Source organism: Saccopteryx bilineata, chromosome 1, assembly GCF_036850765.1.
Source record: "Saccopteryx bilineata isolate mSacBil1 chromosome 1, mSacBil1_pri_phased_curated, whole genome shotgun sequence".
NCBI lineage: Eukaryota > Metazoa > Chordata > Mammalia > Chiroptera > Emballonuridae > Saccopteryx > Saccopteryx bilineata.
Window position 1 is genome coordinate 159,087,646 of NC_089490.1, and position 26,318 is coordinate 159,113,963.

Here is a 26,318-nt window from a genome sequence, read left to right on the forward strand (position 1 = left end):
ACTTACCACCAGACATGCCCCAAGGATCCATCGGTAGGAAGTCCTGGCATTTCTGACCCCTTCTTGAAGAGGCCATACTATGTGGGCAAAGCACTGGTCCATGGCCTTCTCTAGTAGCTGGACTTTCTCTTCCACAAATCTCCGCAGGCCACTCACGAGCAAGTATTCGTTCTAGGGACAGGGCCACAAGGAGCATCAGGCCACACCCTTCCTAAAGGGACTTCCCCCTCAAACTTTGCTTCCTTTAAGCTTGACTTAGCCTGAGCTAATCACCCACCGTTGACTTCTCCTATCATCCCAATAAGGCATCCCTCAGTGCCTGAACCTCCTTAAGCTTTTTGGGTTTGGAGGCTAGAGCAACAACATGCCTCCTGCAACTGACTTTAGGCATATGATCCATCAGGTGACTTGGGGGAATAACTATCCAAATAAAAACCCACCTGTTACTAAAACAGATTTTTCCAGTGACATCTGAACCAGCAAATGTTTCATGGGCTTTGTGCACAAAGCGAGTTTGGAGGCAAGTGTATTTCAAACTTTAACATGCATACAAAACACCGAGAGAATTTGTTCAAATCTGAGGGCCTGGGATTCTGCATTTCTAGCAAGCCCCCAGGTGAGGCTGATCTTCTAGGCCTGAACCACACTTTGAGTAACAAAGCTAGAGGACCTAATGTAAATGCATGGTCCCTTCTTCAAAGGAGAATCCAATCTAGTCAGGTAGGAAAATATCTATTCAAATAATAAAAGGGATGGATTACCAGGGACAACCTTGGCCTTTAGGTTCAAACTGGGTACTCTAGTGTCTGTTCCCTGTGTGAGAACGCTGGGAGCTCTGCAGCAGACAGAAGCCACATTCCTTAGCTCAGCATGTCAAGATGTAACCAACTTCAATACCACAGGCTCTGTTTGCCCCAAATGTCCTCCCATGTAGCTGCCCCTGAACTTGCTACCATTCCCTAAAAGTGTCATTTCTGTTGCGACCTTGTGCCTTTGCACATGCTATTCCCACCTCATCCTTCCGGTCACTTCACATGAGACCCCTTCCCTGTGCAGAGCTGAGGCTCTTTCCTACATTCCCGTCGCATCTTGTACATCCCTGCAACACAGCATTACTTCTGCTGTGCTATGTCTCTGTCATCCCATTGTCTTCCCTGGACTGGAAGTTGCTGAAGGGACAGACTGTGTCCCTCATCTTTGTTTATTCCAAGGCCTGGCACAGAGAGTGCAGTCCCTAAATGTTTATGGAGCGAATGAGTGCCCTGGAGACCTGGGGATCATGTAGGTTTATAAAATCTATTTCAAATTTGATGATAGAAATAGCTCTTGAATTGATGTATGACCTTAATAGATGACTTAGCTTCTCTGGATCTTGACTGCACCATCTTTGAAGTAAATGAATAGGGCTGAATGATCCTGAAAACAGCCTCAAACTCCCACCCTCTGTGAGTCCTAGAGTTGATGAGCTTTAGAGTTTAAGGAGACTATAGTTTTAGGCATGTCTTGAGGATGTTTCATAGTTTCATGGTAAGAATTCTATAAGTCATACTTTTTTTTTTATAGTGTCCTCTCAATTCTTTTGAATTTGTGACTAGTGATCAAAATGAAATAAGAACAAAGTCACAGAAAGAAGTTCTATAAGCAGGATTCTTACAAAGTCTCACTCTCAACAAATCCATGTTGAAAACAAACAAATAAATGATAAGCCCTGGCTGGATAGCTCGGCTGGTTAGAGTGCCATCTCCAGACACAAAGGTTGTGGGTTCGATCCCCGGTCAGGGCACACACAGGAACAGATCAATGTTCCTCTTTCTTTCTTTCTCTCTCTCTCTCTCTAAAATCAATAAATAAAAATTTTAAAAATGATAAGAAAGGAAAAGGCTAGAAATAAAAGAACAGTAAAAATAAGGGGGGGAAGGTCTGGCACCTACTTTGAATAAATGCAGGACTTACTTGATGTTGAGATGTCATAATCAACTTCCTATTGATTCTTTAAAAATAACGAGTGAAGTGCTGTTCATTTAATCACTAACTAACCAAACTCTAATTTTTTTGCTTGTTTGTTTTGAGGCACAACCTTTAAAAAAAAAGATCAGCCACATACATTTTTAGGTTTGATATTTTTCAGAATGCAAAGGAACTGACAAAACTCTTGCCTTCCAACTTTCCATCAAAAAACCTAAGGCTGAGACCAATATCCAAGGCCAAAGAATTTTGAAGAAAGCTGCTGGCAACTCCCCCTAAAAGGTTATCACAGAAGTGCCAACCAGCCCCTCTTCTGTGCTCTGTCGCCTGGTGTCCGGCCGCCAGGAGGGCACTGAGCCCTACAGGGCTGCCCCTCCGGGTCAGCAGAGAAGAGCCCGTGGGCCACCATCCGAATCTGATTGCAAAATGCCTCCCCCCTGTGTTTGTAAAATAAACCCACCACACACAGCCTGCATCTGATTGGTTTTCCATCAGCATTTCCAAAAGCAATCTTTTGCTGGGCAGGAAGGCAACTTTCACCCTGAAGAACTTTTTTGGGAAGTTAGAAGGTCAATCCCTCCCTCAGTATTTTAGAGGACAAAAGACAGATCAGAACATTTCAGCTTCTAGGAGGGTCCTTTTCTCAGAACTAGACCAAAACAAGGCATAAGAGATATGATTTTATAAAAAGACAATGACTCTTACTTGTGGATTGCTCTATAATTCAGTTGTACATAAAAAATTTTTAAATGTGGTCATTTGATCAAAACTGTGTAGAGTCTAAACCATGTACAGCTGGCATTGCTTACTTTTCCCATTGAAGCCAGGTCTCCACTTTCTGCCACTCGCTGCCCCTTCTCAGGGCCACCCCTGGCTCACTTTCCCCCAGTCTCAGGACCTTGACCTCTCAGTGAGCACTACTGGTCTACTTTCTCTGTCCCTTTCTGTTCTGCATATCAACAAGTCAGACAACTTGTAGAAATCTGATGGTGAAAGCAAGCGTGGAAATAAACACCAGCCAAATCAGAACACACAAAGCCTCTTTTTTCAGAGGTCGCTATGGCAAGGCAGTCAGCCACTGTCACTGGCGCTTGGCAGAGACTCAAAGGCAGGTTGTGGGAAGACTTCAGGTTTGCCCTCATCGGGGCCATAGGCACAGGGAAGCTGTAGGTAGCTACCTAGAAGCAGAGGTCCCACGCGATTCTGTAGAGTGCGCGTTTGGTTTTCTCTGGTTGGCCCTAAGTTGGTTGCAGGGATAAAGATTATGGAAGCTGTTACAGAAGTCATTATTTAGTTTCTTGGACTGTTACTAGAGATAGCTGACCGACGTCCTACTGCTGGCTTTCTGAGCTGTGTATTGTTTGTTGGTTTCCTAAACAGGTTGCTATAGGCTGTGGGCCATAAGTTTTCCTGTATACAGTTGACCCTTGATGCTGAACACATTCTGTCTTATTCCAGTCTCAGGAGAGGGGAAAGTAGCCTCTATTTCTACCTTTTCCTCCCACTCCATTTATCCCAAGTAAAATATTCTTTTTTACTCAAATGTTATCATTTTAACCCTCTAATTATCTTTTTGTCCTCTTTAGGTTCTCTGAGCTTAGGAGCTCCCTTTGATAGGAAAAGGAAAAATATCCTAACTTCCTGACTTGGTAAAAGGGATTGTTCTGCCGGGGTGGGAGGCACACAGTCCCAGGGGTGGCCATACCGGTGAGTTTCCTGTGCAGTTGAAACTGTCCGTGAGGAGCAACAGGCCAAAGGCTTCGGTAACATACTTGGTCACCATCCTCCTCTTCTTGTCCAAGAGCCTTTTCCTGATGTATTCTCTTAACTTGGGGATTTCTGGGATTCACAGGCAGGAAAAACAATTTTATAAGATCAGAGTTCATAGTAAACAGAATTCATTGAAACTAAGGATCAGGATGGCAGTCTGATCTACCTACCATTGGGGTCGTATTGGGCTATGTGCCCACTAAACCAACCTCGCTGAGGACCTTCTTCCCGGGTCTAGGATCAGCAATAATGAATGGTAAATCAGCAACGATGACTATCAGTATTTTTTTAGCGGTATAACACAAACCATGTAGAAAAGTGCAATCTGACTTTAAAAATTGGCACTTCCCAAATAATAAAACCGAAGGTGCTGACATTTTAAGTCTCAGCTCTTCAGTCCCCTGGGTTTTCCCATCTGTATCAAATAACCTTAATCAAAGTAGCTTATGCTGTGATTCCAGATTAGAAATTTATCTTAGCCCTAACACATGGTTAGTCAAAATATAACAGATTTCACTCTACTAGTTCCTCCATTATTCCTTTAAGTGGAAGTGTTCCTAGCCTATTTCTTGCCTATGCTGTGCTGGTTATTTCTTTTATAATTGTTCAAGCAGTTCTCCAGTGTCTGGGAATATCTCACACCTTCTGCTCCTTCATTCATCCGTGTCTAGTGAAACACATGCACATGTTAAGCCATTTTAAGTTCAGATCAAAGTCAAGTTCAGATCCTGCCTACTCACCAGTTTTCACTGGTGAGAATTCCAATCACCCAGATCTCCGGGTTCTCAGAACGTTTATGTACTCATAGCACTATTGAACTAAGCCTTAGTTTTACCTTGATCTGTGCACATGGCTTAGTATTAGCTTCTCATCTGGATTTTAAGTGGTATGAAGAAGGGGACATACCTTCTACTCTTCCACCCCCTCCACACACAGATAGACAAAGCATATAATAGACACCCAGAAAATTCTGCCAATACCCATAGCTCGGCACATGAAGAATCTCAAACCAAATATGATACTAACCCAAATCACTGAACTTTACCAACTCATAGTAAGATTTGGAGGAGAGAGGCATTGTGGTCTCAGGCATCACAAAAATGCAGAGAGAGAGAGAAAAAACAAACAAACAAATGTATTTGCAAATAGGTATAGAAATTGTGGCCAGCTGGAAAAAAAATTTATGGCACAAAAAGTTCTACAGCGGGAAATTTGGAGGGCCAAGCTTAATCTCGAGAATTTCAGTGATTGAGATTTTTAAAAATACTTACCAGTTTCCTCTTCAGCGAGGAGAGCCTGCTGCCAGTACTCCTGGGCGCTGACTGTGTATACCAGATCTGAGCCTTCCAGAACCTTGGAGTCAGTCGGCAGTTTTCTCTGAAGTGAGAGAGGCACACAGGGGACAGAGTGACTCCGCCATGCAGAGGAAACAAGCACAGGCCTCGTGGGAGCCTTCCGCAAACTTCAGCTCATTCACTTTCAGTTTTATGTGGGCCCCATAGGGAAAGACAAAAAACTGCGTGTCAAGGGTTTCTATCTGTCCACACTTCACAAGGTCAGAAGTTGTTTAGAAATGAATTGCTGCACAAAAAGTAGGAGTTTGAATAATAATTCTGAAAGAAAATACATAGAGTTATACTTAAATGTTCAGAGAGGGGAAAATACCAGGATCCTTTTGGGAAAAAGAAGCACACCCCTAGAAGTGAGGTGCTGGAGGCAGCTTGTACCAGCGCTGAGAGCCAACTGTACCAGCTCTTCCAAACGCTGCCTTCAGGGGCATCACACTGGTAGTGTGAAACTGGCAATAGTGGAAGTATTTACACCCTGGGAATTGGCAAACACTATGAATCAGGGATTTTTTTTTTTTAAATAGAGAGCTGGTTGTTAAACATGTATCAGCACAACACAACACAACATTGGGAAAAGTTTCTGTAAAAGTGCAAATTTCTGAGCAGGGTGGTCAGTGAGTAATCATGCACATTTAAATATGAAGTAATGTTTAAGCTAATGATGGTTTTAAATGTCAAGAAATTTAGAATCAAGTGAGGGTTTTTTTTTTTATTAGAAAAGCTTCATCATAGGATGTATTCGGTGGGACACCTGAATCTATGTAAACACAATAAACTTAAATAAATTAAAAAGAAAGCATCATCACAGAGAAGTCATACTAGAATGATGCATAAATATTGTTCCATAATCTTTCATTCATCTCATTAAAAAAAACACAAAGAGTGTGTGTGTGCGCGTGTGCTCGTGCATGGGCACGCAAGGGTATTTGGGGATGGTAGAACACAGTAGAGAGTTGTCGGTCTTTTTGATGCAGAGATAGAAAAGAGCTGAATGAGTAGTCCCCCGGCAGAGGGGGAAGCCCATACCTCTGTCAGGTGGGAGCCCAGGTAGTCAGGGTTGGACTAGACATGCTGGGTAGGCTTTCAGGAGCCCCCACACTTGAGCAGTAGTTGAGTGACAGTAAAGGAGAGACACACAGGAGAAGTGCAGGTTTTCTTTACAGGAGTGCTAAAGCGAAGGTAAAATGCTGTATAATAACCAGATCAGACGACATGCCTGAGAAAGTCAGAACCCAGCCCTCTTTTAGTGCCCACCTACAATTAGTCATCCAGACCTGTGGATCTGGCCTCCCTACCATCTCTTGAATTTATCTACTCCACTCTGTTCCTATAGTGACTGCCTAGTTCAGATTCTTAACTAACCCTCCCATATGGTCTGTCTATATCCGATCTTCACTTGACTCTCCCTCCAAGCTTTCATTCTCCATACTGCTGAGAAAAGTCTTTCTAAAATGCATAGTACATTTGACCCTTGAAGAATATGGATTTGAACTGCGTGGGTCCACTCATATGTGGATTTTTTTTTCAATTGACCTCAATTCAAACCCACATTTTTCAAGGGTCTCCTCCTCACTTTGGGGGTCTGTCCATGCAGGGGGCTGACTGCAGTTACATGCACATTATCTGACTGCACAGGAGGCCAGTACCTCTAACTCCCACATATTCAAGGGCAAACATATTTCCACACTGAGATCTATCAATGTACTTTTCAGGATCTATAGATTTTCTTGCAATATTTTTTCTTAATTTTGATTTTTTTCTAATTAAAAAATAAGCATGGACTTCTATATGAATGACTACTTAATAGTTAACCTCTGCCTTCTATTTTCTATAATTAAAATTAAATTTTCTCCAAATGAAAGCTTGCGGTACAGGTAAAGATTTCACAATAATTCAGACTGAAATAAAGTGGTTGGAGAATTACAGCATCACCTAGCTATGTGCAGATCTCAAAAGAACTTTCTCTCTAATAGTCAGAATCCTAGTCACCCTCCAGGCTAAGGTATCATTACGCACATGGGTTTGCCACATTCAAGAGTAATAAATACAGTTGTGAATTATGTATTGAAATGTCTTATGTTTCTATTTCCAGAAACAACACAATTAGGTACTCATAAAATGCACATTTTAATGCCACAAAAATGATCAAAGAGAATAAGAACCGTTTACTGAGTTATTGCCTCATTAAAACCATCATTCAAGAATTGCTTGGTAGAAGACTTTGGCTTAAGTATGAGGTCTGATTATTCTGAATTAGAAACAAAAGCTTTGAAATTTTCAATCCCACATTGTAATTCAGGCATTTTCTGCATGAATATAATTGAAGTAGAGATACAGGAAGTAATTAAATATCGAAATGGACATAAGGCCATATGTTTTTACTATTAAACTCAGCACCGAAGATTTAGTTTCAGCAAAACCATATATCATCTATTCACATTATAGTAACGCTGATATACCACTTAGGTTGTTTTGTTTATATTTTATCTGAAAATTGGTTTCAGTTTCATAGTTGTATGAGACTGTGAGAGTAAGAAGTTTTATGTTTGTAATTATTTCAGTGACAGACAATAAAAATAATTTAAGAAAACACTAAGTGTCCCACAGAACGATTACTCAAGCTTGAAAAATACAGCTCAGGCCCTATCTCCCAACACTCCTGCATAACCTTTTGCTGTGCTATTCAAAACTGCTTGTCTCTAAGCCCTGGCCAGGTAGTTCAGTGGGTTAGAGTGTCATCCCAATACACCGAGGTTACAGGTTCAAAACCTGGTCAGGGCACATACAAGAATCAACCAGTGAATGTATAAATAAGTGGGCCATCAAATCGATGTTCTCTCTCTCTATCTCCTTTCCTCTCTCTCTCAAATCAATAAATTAAAAACAATTTTAACTTCTTACATCTAGTTCACCATACAGAACAGGCTTTTTCAATCATGTTTTTCCCTCCATCTTAAATGTTCTTCCTCTGTCATCACCTTACAAAAGATACTGGTTCTTTAAAATTCTGCTCAAGAGGCTGAGAGTTTTTCCTGAACTCCTACCCAACACCACCTCCATGAATGCCAACGAGACTTGAGCATTTTCCTTCTGTGTTCCCACACCACCCTAGGAGTTACTGCCTGTCAAGCACACCTCAAACTGTATGGTGATCCCTGACTTTACCTGCACATATCTCTCAGCAGACCATATGCTCATTCAATTCTTCTAACAATCAGAAAAGGTATTATAATTTCCTACTTTACAAATGAGAAAATGGAGGCTCAGAGAAGTATAGTAATTCACCCAAGGTCACAAAGCTATTGATCAATAGCTATAGGTTAAGTCCAAATTGTCTACTCCAAAATTTTTACCTTTTCAACTACCCTAGACCAAATAGACATTTATTTTCCAAAATCTGAGTGGTTGAAAAGCAGAAAAATACACAGGGAAATCTGTTAACTCACCTTTAGTTTTTCCTTGAGAATTCTGTTTCTTTGTTGTTTTATCACTTCATTTCTTTCTAAAACAGCCTCTCGCTGACTTTGAATAACTTGCTAGATTGTGAAGGGAAATAAAAGCATCCAAAGAGTATACAGTTATCAAGAGTGATGAAGTGTAAGATGCACTTTATTGACAGGTCTTCACTTGGCCCAGACAAATGTGCATGTATTCAAATTACAGTATATACTATTAATCATCAAAAGTATTATTTAAAAATAACCAGTCCATGCATGCATCCAAATTCATCAAGATGTTTACATTAAATGTGTGCAATTTTTTGGTATACCAATTATATCTCAGTAGAGCTTTAAAAATTAAAAATAAAAATAATGAGTCCATACTTACATTTCCCACTTTTCTTTCCCTGAAATGAAATTAGAAAATTGTAACAATTACTTATCACGTGTCACTGCAGTCTTGTGACTTACCCTAAAAGCGGCATATACTGTCACGACTCTATGACTTTGCATAAGCTCTTTCTGTGGCCCAAGTGCTCTATCTTCTCATCCACCTCCAGTGTCCATTTGAAAAAAGTGTCTTCATTTCTCAATGTTTTGCCATCAGTGAACTTGCTGTGACCTCACCCCCTGACCCACTCAAAATGCAGCCCCCTCTCTGGGTTTCCATAGCATTTTGCTTGTCCCTCTCATCTAAACTTTACCCCTCTTTTAAGACAGTGACTTCAGTGACAAGGCAACATGCATCTCTGAATTGGCAGCCCTCACCACTGCGTTCAATAAACATTCAATAAATTATTAGATTGACCTAGGGTTTGCTTTCAAGTTGGCATTGGAGAGGGAGAGCTTTAGATATTACTCAGTGGATGGGGCCGTGGTGGATGGAATCTGCAGGGAAAAAAATATGAAGCTAAAATTCCAACCTAGACCATGAGTGCAAGAAGCTAGGGGCAAAAGCCTTAACCTGTTTCTTCACTGAGGAAGGTTTTTCTGCTCGGTAAATTCCTGGAGACAGCAGGCTCCAGTTTCAGAAGGCACAGGGGAAATGTGAGAGGAGGCAGGTAAAGAAGCTCTTGTTAGAGCAGATAAGCATCAACAATGTTATGTCCCTTGGCCATATGCCCACATACCCAGCACAGCCCAGTTTATACCTGCTGATCCTCTTTAATGGGTAATAGCACCACCTTTTAGTTCCAAGTGTCCCAATGTGGAAAATAAGCTGTAGTCCTCCTAGTTACATGGACAGGGGGGCAGAGGGCGGCCCAGAGAGCTACATAAATAGCAACATAAATTAGCATCTACTAAGCTCTAAAATGCTTATCTTTTTCTTTCTTTCTTTTCTTTTCTTTCTTTCTTTCTTTTTATTAGAAATATAACTCTGCAAGAATGCTTTTACTTTTGGCCAAAGTTCTAAAACATTGAAAACTTTGTTCCAAATGGGTTTAAAATCTCAGGAGTAGACAAATATGGAAAGAGAATCTGACACTTCAAAGCTGCACTGTGCCAGAGAATATTCTAGAAAGTGTCTACTAGCTGTGGAGCATCTGCATTTTCCATGTCTGGGGGCCAGGCAGGACCGTCACACCACACAACTCCAGAAGGAGCTGTCTGCATGTCATGCACCCCTGGAGCTGTGGAGGACAACCTGGTGGGTGATAAGCAGCTACTCTGGAAGAGGGGCCACAATGGTTCAGATTCCTGAGCCAGTGCACTCAAGGGTCCTGATGGCCCGGGAAATCTCTTATACTTTCACCCCCAACAATCACTTCTCCATGTCCACAATGTCTACTGCATCCTAAAGTCAAAGCTCCATCATTACTTCATTACTGTTGTCAGGACCCATGGAGGCAAGACCACATCCCTGCAAGCCCAACATTGTGGTACCTTAGATATTCCGGCAAGTGGAGTTTGTCCGTCTTGGTGACCACCAGCGCAATGTCCCTGCACAAACCCCGTTGGCAGGCTTTGATGCTCTCATTCAGAAGGTCTTCATGGGCTCTCCCTCCGGAAACTCTTTCAATGTCACTGATCACCCAGATCACTGAGCATTTATCAATGGTCTGTGAAACGTGACCATAACATGCTTAAGAATATAAATGGTGTCTCAGCTGTAGAGGCCATGACCCCTTAATGTATTATTTATGTCATCCATGCTCTGCCCCCGACTTTCTCTCCATCCCAACTCTTCCCACTCCCCACCGCAGTCCCTATGCTCCAACTATACTGAGCTTCTTGTGGTTTCTGTCATGTAACTTGCTCTGTCATTTCTCAAGTCTTTGCACTTGCCACAACCTCTGTTGACCTCCACTTGCCCTCTAAGACATTGCTAAGAGCCACCTGAGGATGAGTTGACCACCCCTGCTCTGCATGCTCCACCACCTGGACTTCCCTGCCTGAGTGCCTCCCAGACAGAGTTAATGCACAGGGTTGGCTCTTCGCAACCTCCCCCATCCAGATTGTGAGGTGCCTGATGGGGAGGGGCTGCACTATTCAGTTTGGAATCCATGTCACCGCAAGTATGGTGTGTGGTCACAGCGGAGGCTTCCTAGATGTTTGTGGCATTAGTGATTGATGAAACTCAAGAAGTCAGACCTCAAGTACCAGCTCCATTACTGGCTTGCTTTATCTCAATTGTCCTCTAGGGGAAATTATTGTTTTCTCAGAACTAGTTCTGGTCATGAATCCTCCCCAAAACTATCATCACGGGGCACCACTTTGATGTCCGACTGTCCCTGCCTGTTCAGCACACTGCCACATGAGGAAGTGGGGAGCCAGGAACCATGTGATTCAAGTTGCCAAGGCCAGTGAATATGAAATTACAACTTATGATTAATAGCACAAATATTGCTTTATCAAACAAGCAGCTTCCATGGGGCGAGTAATCCTGTGTGCCTGTGACATTTCTTTCACAGTATTGTTTAATCTGTTTTACATCTCCATGTACATGAAAAGCTGGTCCAGCTCAAGGATGAAGTTTATTTGTGGTTCCTCAGAAGAGCTCTTTGCACATAAAAGTGTGACAAGTTTGTGACTTGCTAATTAAATCATTATTTTGCTTTATACCAGTGGTTCTTTTTTAAAAATTGAATTTATTGGGGTGACATTGGTTAATAAAAGTATGCAGATTTCAGGTGTACAATTCTGTAGTACATCATTTGTATATTGTACTGTGTGTTCACCACCCAAGTCAAGTCTCCTTCCATCACCATTTATCCCCCTTTTACCTTCTTCTACCTTCCTCCACCCCCTTTTCCTCTGGTTACACCAGTGGTTCTTAGCTGGTGATAATTTTGTACCCTGGAGGACATGTGGCAATGTCAGGAGATCTTTTCAATTGTTATGACATGGGGAGCTGGGATCTAGAGGGTAGAGGTCGAGGATGCTGCTAAACATCCTATAATGCCTTGGTCAGCACCCCCAACAACAGAGAGCTTTCTGCCCAAAATGTCAATAGTCCCAAAACTGAGCAACCTTAATCTAGAATAGTAGGTTTCAAACTTGTTTTTAGCATGGAGCCTTTTTCATATGAAATCTTATGAAGAATTCTAATCTTCAAACTCGATTTTTAAAAATAGAACTGCTCAAGTTGATTTGGGGGTAGAGGGTTTAGAGCCACAACCTGCTCAGAGCCCCTCACCCTCTGCCCATGAATCTCTTGGTTTCATGGATTATTGCTTGAAAATCATCAATCTCTAGAGTTAAACTTTACTCTTTTGTAGAGAAGGTCACAGGCCCCCAGAGGCAAAGGATCAGCTTAAGGACACACAGCCACGGGTCTTAATCTCCTCTCTGTGTGGATGAATTCACATTTAGGCAGAAAAAAGTAAAACCATTGCTCCTTCCCACTTTCCAAATTGTAACAACTTAGGGAAACTTCAGGCTATTCAGTCAGGCTGTGGAAGATCATAGGATGTCAGGCTGCAAGCTCTTCAAGGACAGGCATTTTCCCACCTTTGTAATGTGAAAATTAATAATAAAATAACAAAACCACTTAAAATGGAGTTGATAGGGTAGAAGAGAGAACTCTCACACATATGTCGCTCAACACACACTACTGACCTCCACAGGAAATGAAGTACCCTGCTTCTCCAACAGAAGTGACACTACTTTACCACCTCTGCAGAAGAAAGAAAAGATTCCTCTTTGCCCAGTAACAGCCCAGCCAATGGGAGGCTGCCATAACTCAGCTAATGGAAAATCACTATACTTTGAAATTTCAGTTTCCTCCAATGGACTCTTCACTGACAACAGCCCCTCCCAAGTCCCTAAAAGAGCATTCCTCTTTTTTGTTTCTCTGGACTTCAGTATTGTTCACCATTAGATTGCATGCCCCAAATCGCAATTATTTATTGTCCCTAAATCAACCCATTTTGCTAGAAAACTATCTGGCTGTCTGTTAAAGGTCAACACTATTCCCCCATGGTCCTTGTAAACTACAGGTGCTTAATAAATGTTTATTAACATGAGAAGAGGACTGCAATCATAGAGGTTGCAATGATTAAATTTCAGGCCCTACACAATGCCCCTAACTGCCAGGATTTGGCAAATTAGGATTGAAGAAGACACTGAAAAGCTTGTCTATAAAACAAGAGTGACTGGACTTAGGAGTGAGTGGGATGGCACCCCTGCCACCTCCATCTCCTCCCCTCCCCAAGTTGAGAATGGCCTCAGAGAGGTCAGGTGACATGCCTAATTTCTCAGGACCTGTAGGTGGCAGAACAGGGAGGTCTGGATTCACAATTGTTTTACTTTGGGAAAGGCTAGGCTGGCAGCTGGGGAGATGGGGCAGAGGTGTTGGCTCTGTTCTCCCTGGAAAGCAGGAAGTCTTTAGTAACTTCTTGTGAGGGGAGATCACAAAACCACAAGAATGCAGGAGAGCCAAAGCCAAGCAGAGCACGCTGGGAACCATCCCTTTGCTGCAGGCCGGCCGCCTCAGAGCAGGTCTCAGAGCCAGATCTGCTGGCTCCTCTTTTCTGAGTGGCCTTTGATAAGCTGCCCAGTGTATCTGAACTGGCGTCAACCACGGCTCCATCCAGTGAGAGGGGCTGGCTGCCTCCCCTAGGCTGCTGCTCCCTGGGCCTGGCCTGGAGCTAACGAGGCTGGTAATTCCACTCCAACAACTGAGATCTTGCAGAAACAAAGGCTCTGGTGGCCAGGCCTGGGCTGCCTGGTCAAGGGGACATCCTGAGAGGGTGATAGATAAAGGCTCAGCTGGGAAGGTAGGAACCTGCTGTTTGCTTCAAATTTTGCCCCTAATGGCTGTGTGGTCTTGGGCAAATGACTTCCCCTCAGTGAGCCTTCATTTCTTCCTCTGTAAAATCAGGGCATAGGCTGATTATCTGTAAACTCTCATGCTGATCCTATTAGCCTGATCTGGATTGGAAACCAGTCACACAGCTCTGCTGGCCCACAGTCCCACAGCTGCTGCGCTCATCGTGACTCACTGATACAGGCCTTCCCTCCAGTCCCCTCCTAGCTCCCGTCCTATGTCCCTTGTGTTCCCCACCTGTGCTCCTGAGCTCCTTCTACCTAAAGTTACCTTCTCTTCCTCTATCACGCATCCCAGCCCCTCTTGTCCTTTGAGCTTCCCAGGATGCATGGCATTAAAGCCTACCTACCCCCAACATTTCCAGGCTTGTCTTCTGCACCTCTCTACACCCCCACTCCCTTCCTTCCAGCCCCCCAGGAAGACTCATCCTTCCCCCCACGCCAGCTTCCTCACTGATGGCTCTCTGGCCAGCGCTCAGTGGTCCCGTCTCTGGCCACCTTCTCTGCCCGATACAGGCTGAGCTTCAGTGTCCCCTCTCAGTCCTCAGCACCTCCAAAAGGAAATGATCACTCTGTGCTCTCATTTTTAAGTAATATGGTTTGTTAATTAGTATGACTAATTGATTCCCTTCTGGACTATGAAACTCCCAAGGACAAGGACTGTGTCTTTGCCCGTCCAGAATCTATTACAAAATTGAATAGATGCTTTACGGGTGTTTGTTGGAGACATAAAAGTTCCTATTGGAGGCAATTCCTACTTTTGAATGTTTACATACCTTGTCCCTCTGTTACATCACTTTCTGCCACATATTTAGTCATCTGTATGTTTTATCTATCCCGTTAGACTCTCAGCCCTCTGTAGGAAGGCTCTGCTTTGCATTCATCATTGTTTTATTTTGCTTTCAACTTTTTAGTGGAAAGGTAATACATGTTCATACAAAATATACAAACAATACATAGGTGTTTGTAGTTAAGAGTGGTGGTAAACACAGAAACTGCTGCTAACAGTTGGGTGTGTATCCTTCTAGAAGGCAGGATATTACTTTTACTGTGTGTTTATAAACATTGCACACACACACAAACATGCACATACATGCTTCTTGACATAAGAGGGCTTTTCATTCACTGCCATATTGCCTGGGTTAAAACCTCTAGTGTTATAATGGGCAACTTACTTCACTGAGAATAGTAGCTGGCACAAAGTAGATGTTCAGTACATGTCTGCTATTATTATCATTATCTATAATCTTTGCATCCTCAGTGCTTAGTAGGTTGTTACATATTATTTGTGTGTGATGAATGAAAGCAAATGAACAAAGAGATAAATTCTTAAAAATTCAGCCTCTAGGTGCAGATCAAATTACTCTAATGCTTAACTCTGGCTGTAGACACATCTGGGGGTTCTGGGTCAGTTCGTATCCCATTTCACGGGAATCAAACCCCTACATAAGATTTTGGTTGAATGGGTGGACTTTCATTTCAACTACCACTGTCAGCCACGGCTGAGTGCACTGGGGCTGGATATTCAATCAGAGGGAGCGAATCTGTTCAATGGACAGTAACTAATCACATTCTTGGGAATTTGAACTAAAACACAGAGACTATATAGTTAGACAGTCACAGGCATGTAGACTACATAATGTCATTTAGAGACAGGGCTGGGGCAGTCATTTTCCACGGCTCGGCTCCTGATGGCTAACTAGAGAAATTTAAGAGAGACACAGGACTCTGCAGAGAGATGCACAAAGAGAAACAGTCACCAGAGACCAAGCAGAGGATAAAAAAGAAAATAGCTGCTTCCATCTGAGAAGTGGCCCTGAGGCCAGGCTGGGTCCCATGGGATCCTTTGAGAGTCCTTTGATTAATTGCACTGCACTTTGGGTTGCTTTCTTGAGTTCCTGTTCCAAACAACCAAACACAGTAGCAGCCTTCTGGTCCCTTAGTGTCTGGCTGTCAGCCTCTCTGCTTTGTACCCAAATCTTGGCCTTCCTCTCCCACTCTGTCCTTGTTTTCTCTATTTACTCTTTGGCCACTCTCCTGTTGCCCCTTCTCTATAGACATATTTGATCCAACTGCCAGACCCACATCATGAATTCTAACTCTCCAGTTTCTCTAGCCACCCAGATCCTGCCATTGCCCTGAGGCTTAGCACATAGAAAGTGGAAGAATTTAACTTCAGTGAACTCACAGAATCCCTGAAGCTGAAAGCAGAGAATTCTTTGTTGCTTTAGACAGGGTCTAGAGATTGAGGGAAGAGGGAACAAATCCATATAAAAGAGAATCACCTTTTTCCACATCTCATCCCTCTTGTTGTTGAAGTCACCTGTGCCCGGAATGTCCACCAGCACTACCCCTTCCGGAATCAGCTCTGATTTGGGAAGAGTCACTTCCACATGTTTGATCAAGGGCCATATTTGTGCTTCAGCAGGTCCTCCATCCCAGTCTCTCTTCTTAGTCCGGATGTAGGGGTCCAGCTTGACAGACAGCTCTTCTGCCTGAGGAAGGAGGGAAAAGTCACGCCCATTAGATATTCTCCCAGCATTTCTATCCTGGGTGAGCTCTGATTCAGATTCACCGAAGGTACACTGAATCATTATTAAGAAGCAGCAATAGGCCCCAGGAAGCCTGTGATCAGTCAACAACGGCCTGAATTCTGGGAGCCAGAGGACCTGGAGATCAGGAGTTCAAGCTCCTCAACTTATAGGTGAAGAAACCAGAGTCAGTTAGAATGGGACTTCAGCAAAGTTATAGCTTACCTGGAGATAATGATTTTATCTCCTAAATTCCATCTCAAGTCTAAAATGAATGTAATTAATGTGCAATTTTCTGAATTTTGGAGAGAGGGGATTCTTCTGGCATGGCTAGTGGGAGCATTTTAATTACCAGAGAGCCCAGGCTACAGAAGATTGATAGGGATATGGTGACCATGATTTCCAAATTAACAAATGGCCCGAATATAATCTTTTAAAAAGTTTTTAAAATTTATCTTTCAAGTACAAAAAATACCTTGACATATAGGCATTTCAGGGTGTTTTCATGGTGATGGGTGGGATGGGGAATTGTTCTCAGCCTGTCATTCTTACCTAAACATATCTGGGGACAATGACACATTCATGCCAGCAACTATGCATGGCAACAAATTTCTACTGAGCTACTTCAGGGGAGAGAGGATTTGGGATGTTAAGGTGGTCATTGTTAATAATTATCTGTAAAATGGTCTGGAAGAAAAATAAGGAAGTAAATTCTTTAAAGAGTTGAGATTAAATCGGGGGACTGTTGCTATCTGGGTAGGGAGTGGTAAAGTTCATCCATTCTAATCAAAGGACAAGAAATTATGAAGGAGGGGATGATAAAAGTTCTTTAAGATATTTTATCTAAAAAAATATAAGGTAGACACAATGAGAGCTACATAAAAGAAAAAGCATGGGTTTGAAAAGTCCCTTTCTAGTATCACTTTTTGCAGATGATATGATCCTATACATCGAAAACCCCACAGAATCCACAAAAAGACTACTAGAAACAATAAGCCAATACAGTAAGGTCGCAGGATACAAAATTAACATACAGAAGTCAATAGCCTTTCTATATGCCAACAATGAAACAATTGAGAATGAACTCAAAAGAATAATCCCCTTCACAATTGCAACAAAAAAAATAAAATACTTAGGAATAAACATAACAAAGAATGTAAAGGACTTATATAATGAAAACTATAAACCATTGTTAAGAGAAATTGAGAAAGATATAATGAGATGGAAGAATATTCCTTGTTCTTGGCTAGGAAGAATAAATATAATCAAGATGGCTATATTACCCAAAGCAATATATAAATTCAATGCAATTCCCATCAAAATTCCAATGACATTTTTTAAAGAAATGGAACAAAAAATCATCAGATTTATATGGACTATAAAAAACCCCAAATAGCCAAATCAATCCTAAAGAAAAAGAATGAAGCTGGGGGCATTACAATACCTGACTTCAAACTCTATTATAGGGCCACGACAATCAAAACAGCATGGTATTGGCAGAAAAATAGACACTCAGACCAGTGAAACAGAATAGAAAGTCCAGAAATAAAACTACATATATATAGTCAAATAATTTTTGATAAAGGGGCCAAGAACATACAATGGAGAAAAGAAAGCCTCTTCAATAAATGGTGCTGGAAAAACTGGAAAGCTACATGCAAAAGAATGAAACTGGACTACAGTTTGTCCCCCTGTACTAAAATTAACTCAAAATGGATCAAAGATCTAAACATAAGACCTGAAACAATAAAGTACATAGAAGAAGACATAGGTACTCAACTCATGGACCTGGGTTTTAAAGAGCATTTTATGAATTTGACTCCAATGGCAAGAGAAGTGAAGGCAAAAATTAATGAATGGGACTACATCAGACTAAGAAGTTTTTGCTCAGCAAGAGAAACTGATAACAAAATAAACAGAAAGCCAACTAAATGGGAAATGATATTTTCAAACAACAGCTCAGATAAGGGCCTAATATCCAAAATATACAAAGAACTCATAAAACTCAACAACAAACAAACAAACAATCCAATAAAAAAATGGGAAGAGGACATGAACAGACACTTCTCCCAGGAGGAAGTACAAATGGCCAACAGATATATGAAAAGATGCTCATCTTCTTTAGTTATTAGAGAAATGCAAATCAAAACTGCAATGAGATACCACCTCACACCTGTTAGATTAGCTATTATTAATAAGACAGGTAATAGCAAATGTTGGAGAGGCTGTGGAGAAAAAGGAACCCTCATACACTGTTGGTGGGAATGTAAAGTAGTACAGCCATTATGGAAGAAAGTATGGTGGTTCCTCAAAAAACTGAAAATAGAACTACCTTATGACCCAGCAATCCCTCTACTGGGTATATACCCCAAAAACTCAGAAACATTGATACGTAAAGACACATGCAGCCCCATGTTCATTGCAGCATTGTTCACAGTGGCCAGGACATGGAAACAACCAAAAAGCCCGTCAATAGACGACTGGATAAAGAAGATGTGGCACATATACACTATGGAATACTACTCAGCCATAAGAAATGATGACATCGGATCATTTACAGCAAAATGGTGGGATCTTGATAACATTATACGAAGTGAAATAAGTAAATCAGAAAAAAACAGGAACTGCATTATTCCATATGTAGGTGGGACATAAAAGTGAAACTAAGAGACATTGATAAGAGTGTGGTGGTTACGGGGGGAGGGGGGAAAGGGAGAGGGAAAGGGGGAGGAGGAGGGGCACAAAGAAAACTAGATAGAAGGTGACAGAGGACAATCTGACTTTGGGTGATGGGTATGCAACATAATTGAAAGACAAGATAACCTGGACTTGTTGATCTTTGAATATATGTAACCTGATTTATTGATGTCGCCCCATTAAAAAATAAAATTATAATTTAAAAAAAAAAGAAAAGAAAAGTCCCTTTCTAGAAGAATAGGGCTCAACCCAATAAACTGAGTTAAGGCAAAGCATTCTGGGAGGCAAACTCATGCCAGTCTAGAGACCTTGACCCAAACTCTGAGTGTGTGCCCTCTCCCTCACAGAGATGGTAATTCTGTAACCCTTGTTTCAATAGGTGAATTTGTGACACTGGGAAGGGGTATTTCTAAACACAGAGTAGTTAAGAAATAAGTATTATATTGATACTTGGTGTAAGCTGTGTATTCAGATAAAGTAACTAGTTGTATAATTGTGTTTCTTCTGACATGTTCAGTTTATGTTTGGGATATTAAGAATGTATTCAATAATTACTTTTAATAGTAACATTCATTTAAATATAAGAAATGGCTACTACTTTTTTTAAAAAATTTCCTGGATAAACAGAAGCTAAGTGCCTGAAAGATTTTATTCATTTGACTTCTAAGTGTACCCTCAATTATTTAAATTTAAAATTTTTGAAAGAATTGAATATATTCAATCCAAACTATAATATAAAAAGTCTAAGGACATTTGACTAATTATGTAAGTAGCATTAACTATTTAAGGAGGATTTGCTATGTTAAAAACTTAGGAGATAACTGAACACTAAATTTTAACACAGTGTAGGTAATTATTCTTATTTTTATTTTAAAAAGTCAGATGTTTAAATAGGACAATATTTTAAAGATGAATTTTAAGATGCAAGAAAAACTACATTTTTAAGTGTATAACATGAATAAATTAAATATTTGTTTCACAAATATTTTAGTATAATTTAAAATTGAATTTTAATTTAATAAATTAATATTGATTACAAGTATAATACAATCTATTAATTGTATATCTAATGTCCATCTTGTCCTTCATGCTAAAAGAATCCTGATTGTTTGTTTGTGAGGGTAGAGGATTGAGATTAGTTTTAGCCAATCATGACAAGTCTGCTTCTTGCTTTGTCTAGATAGACTCCCTTTCAGCTAGGAAAGGCCAAGTGAATCAGCTCTGAACAAAGGAATCTTCACAGAAATGTGTTGGAGGTGTTCTGGGAAAGCTTATACTTTCCAATGAAAGGGAGATGTGTGGTTGGTGTCACCTTTTTATTCATTTCTTCCTTCCTTGAAGCTAGCTGTGAAGTCTAGCACTTCAGTAGCAATCATGACTACCAGGCAACAAGTAAGATGAGGGTCAAAGGAATCAGAGAGACATTTATTTTGACATTGTTGAGCTGCTGAACCAATCCACAAAGCCAACTGCCTCCAGACCTCGTATGTGAGAAGTCTTCTATTTGTTTAAGCCATTACCTTGGGTTTGTTTTTTTTAATCATTTGCTGCCAAAGTATCCTTAAGTAATCCTCAAGTAAGTGTAAATAACCCTTCCTTTGCACATTCAGACATTAAAAATTCCCATTTGACAGCCATAAATAATGAAAAATAATTTGGTCATGGATACTTCTGATTTGGGTATCAACTTTTTTCCAATATAAAACACCATATCTTGAGCAAGCCCCCTAAGTGGATTCAATTGCTATACTTAAGATTCATTATAAATACAGAAAAAATATTTGAAGCTACCTCATCTGCCTTGAGGGTGATGATTCTAGAGGTGGGAATCTTTCCTTTGGGCTTTGCCTTTAGTAACTCCTCATAGTTCTTCCTTTCCGCCCCACTGCCATAAAGCATTTGTAGCTTGCAGATGGCTTCCTCCACGGCTTCATCCCTGTCCCACACATCTGCCTCTTCTCTGCTCAGCTCCTCTGTCCTGTGCAGGAGTTTTGTCAAGTTCTTCAGCTCCTCCTTCCACTCCTGCCAAGGCATAGGCAGGCCCAGCCCCTTAGGACACAGGTACCAAAAACACTGGCAAAGAAAGGAGGTCATTGTCCCTGAGGAGGGCAGGGGGACTGCATATTCCAGAAATCTAAAACCTTCTCATCCAGCAAGGGATTCCAGGGGTCCCCAAACTTTTTACACAGGGGGCCAATTCACTGTCCCTCAGACTGTTGGAGGGTCAGTGCTCCTCTCACTGACCACCAATGAAAGAGGTGCCCCTTCTGGAAGTGCAGCGGGGGCCAGATAAATGGCCTCAGGGGGCCACATGTGGCCCGCGGGCCATAGTTTGGGGACGCCTGGACCCTCTTGTTTCGTTGATAAGGAAACAGGGACCCAAGGAGGGAAATGACTTCCCCGCAAAGTCTCATAATGAACAATGTCAGGAGCCAGGCTAGAACCCCCATCTCCCTCTATTGAACCTTCCCATTCTGTATTATATATGTTCTTTTCATCCAACCAAAGGCATGAGCTATCTGTACAAGGAATATAATGTTCATCTCTAAGAGAGAGGGAGAAGGAAAGAAAGAAAAGGAAGGAAGGAAGGGAGGGAGGATGAAAGGGAAGGAGGAAGAAAGGGAAGAAAACTGGAAGGGAAGGAGGAAGGCTGGAAGAGAAAAGGAGGAAGAAAGGAAACTCTTACCTGGTCGGAGAGAAGGTGGATTTTGGCCTCATACTGCTCACAGCAGCCCGAGCTCACTTGTACAATACATGACGTACATATACTCTCTCCAGACACTGGGAGAAACATCGCTTGCTGGATGATGGCATTGATCAGGGAGCTCTTCCCAGCCCCAGTGCTTCCAAATAATCCGATGTAGATTGGGTCCACTGATGGTTTTTCAATTAAAGCAAGAAGCCTGTTTCTAGATCAATTTTAAAATGCACATGGCCGTGGTCATCAAAGCATCATGGGAAGAATATTAGAATAGAAGAACACAAAGGAACTGAGTTCTAATCCTGAGCAAGTCACGATGTCTTTCTGAGTCTCTGCTCTCTATTTAGTCACAGAGGAATATTAATCCTTGTTTATTACATGGAGTTGTCATAGGGATCAAAGAAAATTATGCAAAAATACTTGGTAATTTGGCCCTGGCCAGATAGCTAAGTTGGTTACAGTATTGTCCCCAATATGTCAAGGTTGAAAGTTTGATCCCCAGTCAGGGCACATACAAGAATCAACCGATGAATTCACAAATAAGTAGAACAATAAAATGCTATTTATCTCTCTCTCCCTCCACCTTTTCCTCTCATTCTAAAATTAATCAATACAATTTTTTTAATACTTGGTAATTCTACTAAAAAATAATGATAATTCTACATAAACTCTACAATGTTTATATAGATGTGAAGCATCCTTGTTTGTGTTCTATGAAAATTACATAGTCTTGACCCTAGAAAGGTTTTCGCAGAGGTAAAGTATTATTAGGAGCAACACAGAGTCTCACTGAGCAGAGAGGCAGCCTTGGTAGCACTCAAGTCCCTCAACTCAGCTCAGCACAGCAGTTGAGGGCACAGGCTCAGAGCCACGCAGCCTGGGTTAGATTCCGGCACCTCTGACCGACTCAACCAAAGTGTGACTTTGGTCCATGTTTTAGCCTCTCTGAGCTTCTATTTCAGTAAAATGGGATGATAATAATAGCTTCTCCTTTATAGGGATATTGGGGCAGTTAACTAAAATCTGATATACATAAAGTCTCTATCAGATTAACCAACAAAAGTGACATCCCAACAAACAGGAACTATCAGTAATATAAACAATGGCCTATCGCTATGGAAAGGTTCGGCTTTCTTGCTTAGTTGCGAATTGAAAATTTCCTTTTGTTGTTGGAGAAAAGCACCTACAATCATCTAAGGAAAGACATCGAAGAATGATTGGATGGTCGTTGATGTCAGACTCACATGAGATACTTGACTCCATTGGGAATACTGTCATCCAGGAAGACAGACTGAATAAGTTTCTGGTAAGTGTTGCTCAAAACCCTCCTGGTCCGCGACTCCAGTTTCTCATCTGGAATCAACAGAGATGTATTACCTGGCATGGACCCGGCAGGGGTCAGGCACTAGGTCTCCACAGGAGGAGTCTGCTCAATATTATAGAGAGAGGGAGGGGAAAGAAAGAAATGAAATGAAACCAGGAAACAAGACAGCAAGTTATCTGGCCCTAGAGCTAACAGCTCGCAGGAGAGAGCAATCGTTGGTTCTGACAGCCCCTCAAGGAGCCCGCCTGCTCAGGAACTCCTTGTAACAGAAGTCAGCATAGGCTTTGCCATGGGCTTTGGCCCTTCTAGATTCTTCTCTCCTTGGTCATAATAAGAAAAAGAAAAATGTAACCTGAAACTAATATAACATTGTATATCAACTATACTTTAAAAGAAGAAAAAGGGGGCCCTGGCTGGGTAGTTCAGTTGGTTAGAACATCATCCAGAAATGCCAAGATTAAGGGATCGACCCCTGGTCAGGCCACATACAAGAAAAATCAATGAATGCATAAATAAGTTGAACAACAAATCAATGTTTCTCACTCTCCCTTTGTCTCTCTCCAAAACCAATAAAAATATATTATTTTTTTAAAAGGATAAAAAAGCAAGAATATTACATAAATACCCAGTAAAACACCAAACCATCCATTTCACTCTTTGTTTTAATGAGGATGAGGATATTTGGACAATGACTCTTTTTTCCAGAGACTCCTAGAGATAAACTGTCAAATTACATCTCTGCAGAGACTATGAGGCCTGCTTTTCTGGGTCTAGATCCTTTAAAGATGTTTCATTCTGCTCCTGAGTTTAACCTCCTCTTCCTTTGAGTATTTGACCACACTTGGAAAAGAATAGAGCCAGGATAAAACAAAACAAAAAGACTCTATAATAGTTTCATAACACTCACATTCCTTAAGAGCACTTTGTTCTATGGAGGGAAATGCTCGGAACCGCTGGTCCCTATCTGATCGTCTTCTTTTTTTCATTGGTTCTTTAAATAAGTCATCATCAACTGGAGAAAAACAGAGGTTATATAAAATTACAGGTTTTGGGCCATGTTTTATTTGCCTGACTTCCATCAATACACAAACCCAGTGTCTCAGAAGCCCCTGCCAGCTCCACATGCCTGGAAGTTCATTTCAGAAGCAGGCACCGGTGGGCCATTCCAGTCCCGTCCTGACTTCCCAGGACTTGGCATCGAGTTCCAAAATTCAGGGTCCAACATATCTTCTCAGAAGAGATGTTGAAGTGAAATGAAAAGTTCCTGTTTGGAAATATTGAGAAGCCAAAAATGGCTTGATATTCTTCACCAAGTGCCAACAGCAGAGAGAGAAGCCTAAGACAGGGCTACATATGGAGTGAAGAAAGGCCTCTGGGTGGTCTTTTCAAACTGGGAAAGAAATTGATTGGGTGCAGAAAACAGGGGAAAGAATGGGCCACATGACCAGGGTAAATCATTTCTCCTTGATCCTCCGTTTCTTCATCTGCAAAATGGGAGGGCTGGCAAAAGATACATGCAATACAAGTTTTGGAGGGTGCTTTACTACTGGGTGCCCTTCAGAGATTAAGTCTGGGAAACTTTCCCCCCTTCCTCGCTGAAAGTCATTCACAGCTGCTTCCTTGTGCAGACAAGAAGAGAAATCACCAAGAAGCAGATCTTTTTAGATCCGTGGAGATGTTTTTCACTTTAGTTGTTTCCCTTGGTTATAAAGTAAATGGCTAGTAGGGTCTATACTCCTGGGGAAAAGGTATAAGCAAAATATCATGTTTTGAATTGTTTTTAGCAAACACCTCCCAGAAGTTAAAAAGGGGCAACAGGTGGGTCTTTGGGGTCAGGGTTGTTGGAAATCGTCCTGACCCAGCACTCCTGGGGCTGGCTTGGGCTTTAGGAAGTGGCTGTGAGGTGAACAAGAAGAGCTGACTCCCTGAGAATCATCACACTCTTCAGGACACGAGGCTCCCAAACTGACATGAGGTTGGAGAGCATCTTTCCTGAAGAACCACAGAGAAGGAACTTGGGGCCCAGGATGGCAGCCCAAGCACAAAGCACAGCCTCCCTCACTGGCTGTCGATGCAGGTCTCCCAGCGAGCTCAGGCACCCTTCCCCTTCTGTTCAGCCTTGTGTCTCCCAGCACAAGTTCTGCCCTGAGCTGGAGCCAGCTCACACCCCAAGAGCAGGGGTAGTCAACCTTTTTATACCTACCGCCCACTTTTGTATCTCTGTTAGTAGTAAAATTTTCTAACCGCCCACCGGTTCCACAGTAATGGAAGTAACTTTATAAAATTTATAAAGCAGAGTTACAGCAAGTTAAAGCATATAATAATAATTACTTACCAAGTACTTTAGGTCAGATTTTCGCTAAGTTTGGCAGAAGAAATCTTTATGAAACAACTTACTATAGTTAAATCTATCTTTTTATTTATATTAATACTTTGGTTGCTCCGCTACCGCCCACCATGAAAGCTGGAGCGCCCCTAGTGGGCGGTAGGGACCAGGTTGACTACCACTGCCCCAGAGAGTACTACAGTGCAGAGGGACAGTGTTTGCCAAGGCCCGAGTCTCTGCCAGCTCATGCTTGTGCAGTGACAGGGAGTTGAAAGAGCTTGTGCTTCAGACCCTTCTACCTCAGACACTCTAACTTCATGACTGAGCTCCACTCAAAGAATTCATCCTGGCTCCATTTCAGGACTGCATTCGGACTAACTACCAAGTGTTGCTGGCTCCGGGCAGGAGCTGGAAACGAAGAGGCAGAGAAGAGAAGATGTCACTCAGGCCCGCAGGCCAGCTGCGGTGTTACAAAAGGTGTCTCAGGATCCCAGCATGTTTCTACAACCTGTCTGTGAAAAGAAACTAAATGGATGTTGGGCCTTCACCTAGACTTCGTAAACTCAGGAACTCTTTTGTGTAAACAATCTTGGCACAACATCTTAGCCACTTATATAAAACAAGGGGCCGATCTATGTCCTGGCCATTCTTTCAACTTTATAAGCACTGGCAATTAATCTGATAAAACATTGGAAGCTTATTTCTCAGCTAAAGCAAAGGTTAAGAAGTCAGATAAAACAGCAGGGTTTTAAACTTTTTCTTGAATTTCTGAAATGAAAAACCACCTGGCAAGGGGAAAGTATTCCACCATGTAAGGGAAGTATTTTTATATGAAATTGTAACTGAAATGAAGTGGCCTGAGCTGGCACATTTCTTATTATTCCCTGTAATTGTCAAGCTCTCCTTGGCCTTTTTCAGCGTTTCTCACTGACTGATCCAGGCGCGAG

General features: G+C 41.7%; 1 protein-coding gene across 6 annotated transcripts in view; it reads right to left on the reverse strand.

Moving 5' to 3' along the window:
- NUGGC (nuclear GTPase, germinal center associated) overlaps positions 1-26,318 on the reverse strand; it is a 55,061-nt gene that overhangs the window by 14,348 nt on the left and 14,395 nt on the right. For 3 of the 6 annotated variants that reach the window (XM_066278583.1, XM_066278584.1, XM_066278582.1), the window contains exons 3-13: positions 23,953-24,057; positions 22,966-23,074; positions 21,707-21,929; positions 20,812-21,093; positions 16,078-16,287; positions 10,409-10,584; positions 8,913-8,931; positions 8,531-8,620; positions 5,007-5,112; positions 3,671-3,804; positions 7-171 (exon numbers count right to left, since the gene is read on the reverse strand). In XM_066278583.1, coding sequence (XP_066134680.1) covers positions 7-171; positions 3,671-3,804; positions 5,007-5,112; positions 8,531-8,620; positions 8,913-8,931; positions 10,409-10,584; positions 16,078-16,287; positions 20,812-21,093; positions 21,707-21,929; positions 22,966-23,074; positions 23,953-24,057 — 1,619 coding nt within the window. The remainder of the gene's footprint in view (positions 1-6; positions 172-3,670; positions 3,805-5,006; positions 5,113-8,530; positions 8,621-8,912; positions 8,932-10,408; positions 10,585-16,077; positions 16,288-20,811; positions 21,094-21,706; positions 21,930-22,965; positions 23,075-23,952; positions 24,058-26,318) is intronic. The other 3 variants (XM_066278585.1, XM_066278586.1, XM_066278587.1) reach the window with 3 other exon arrangements.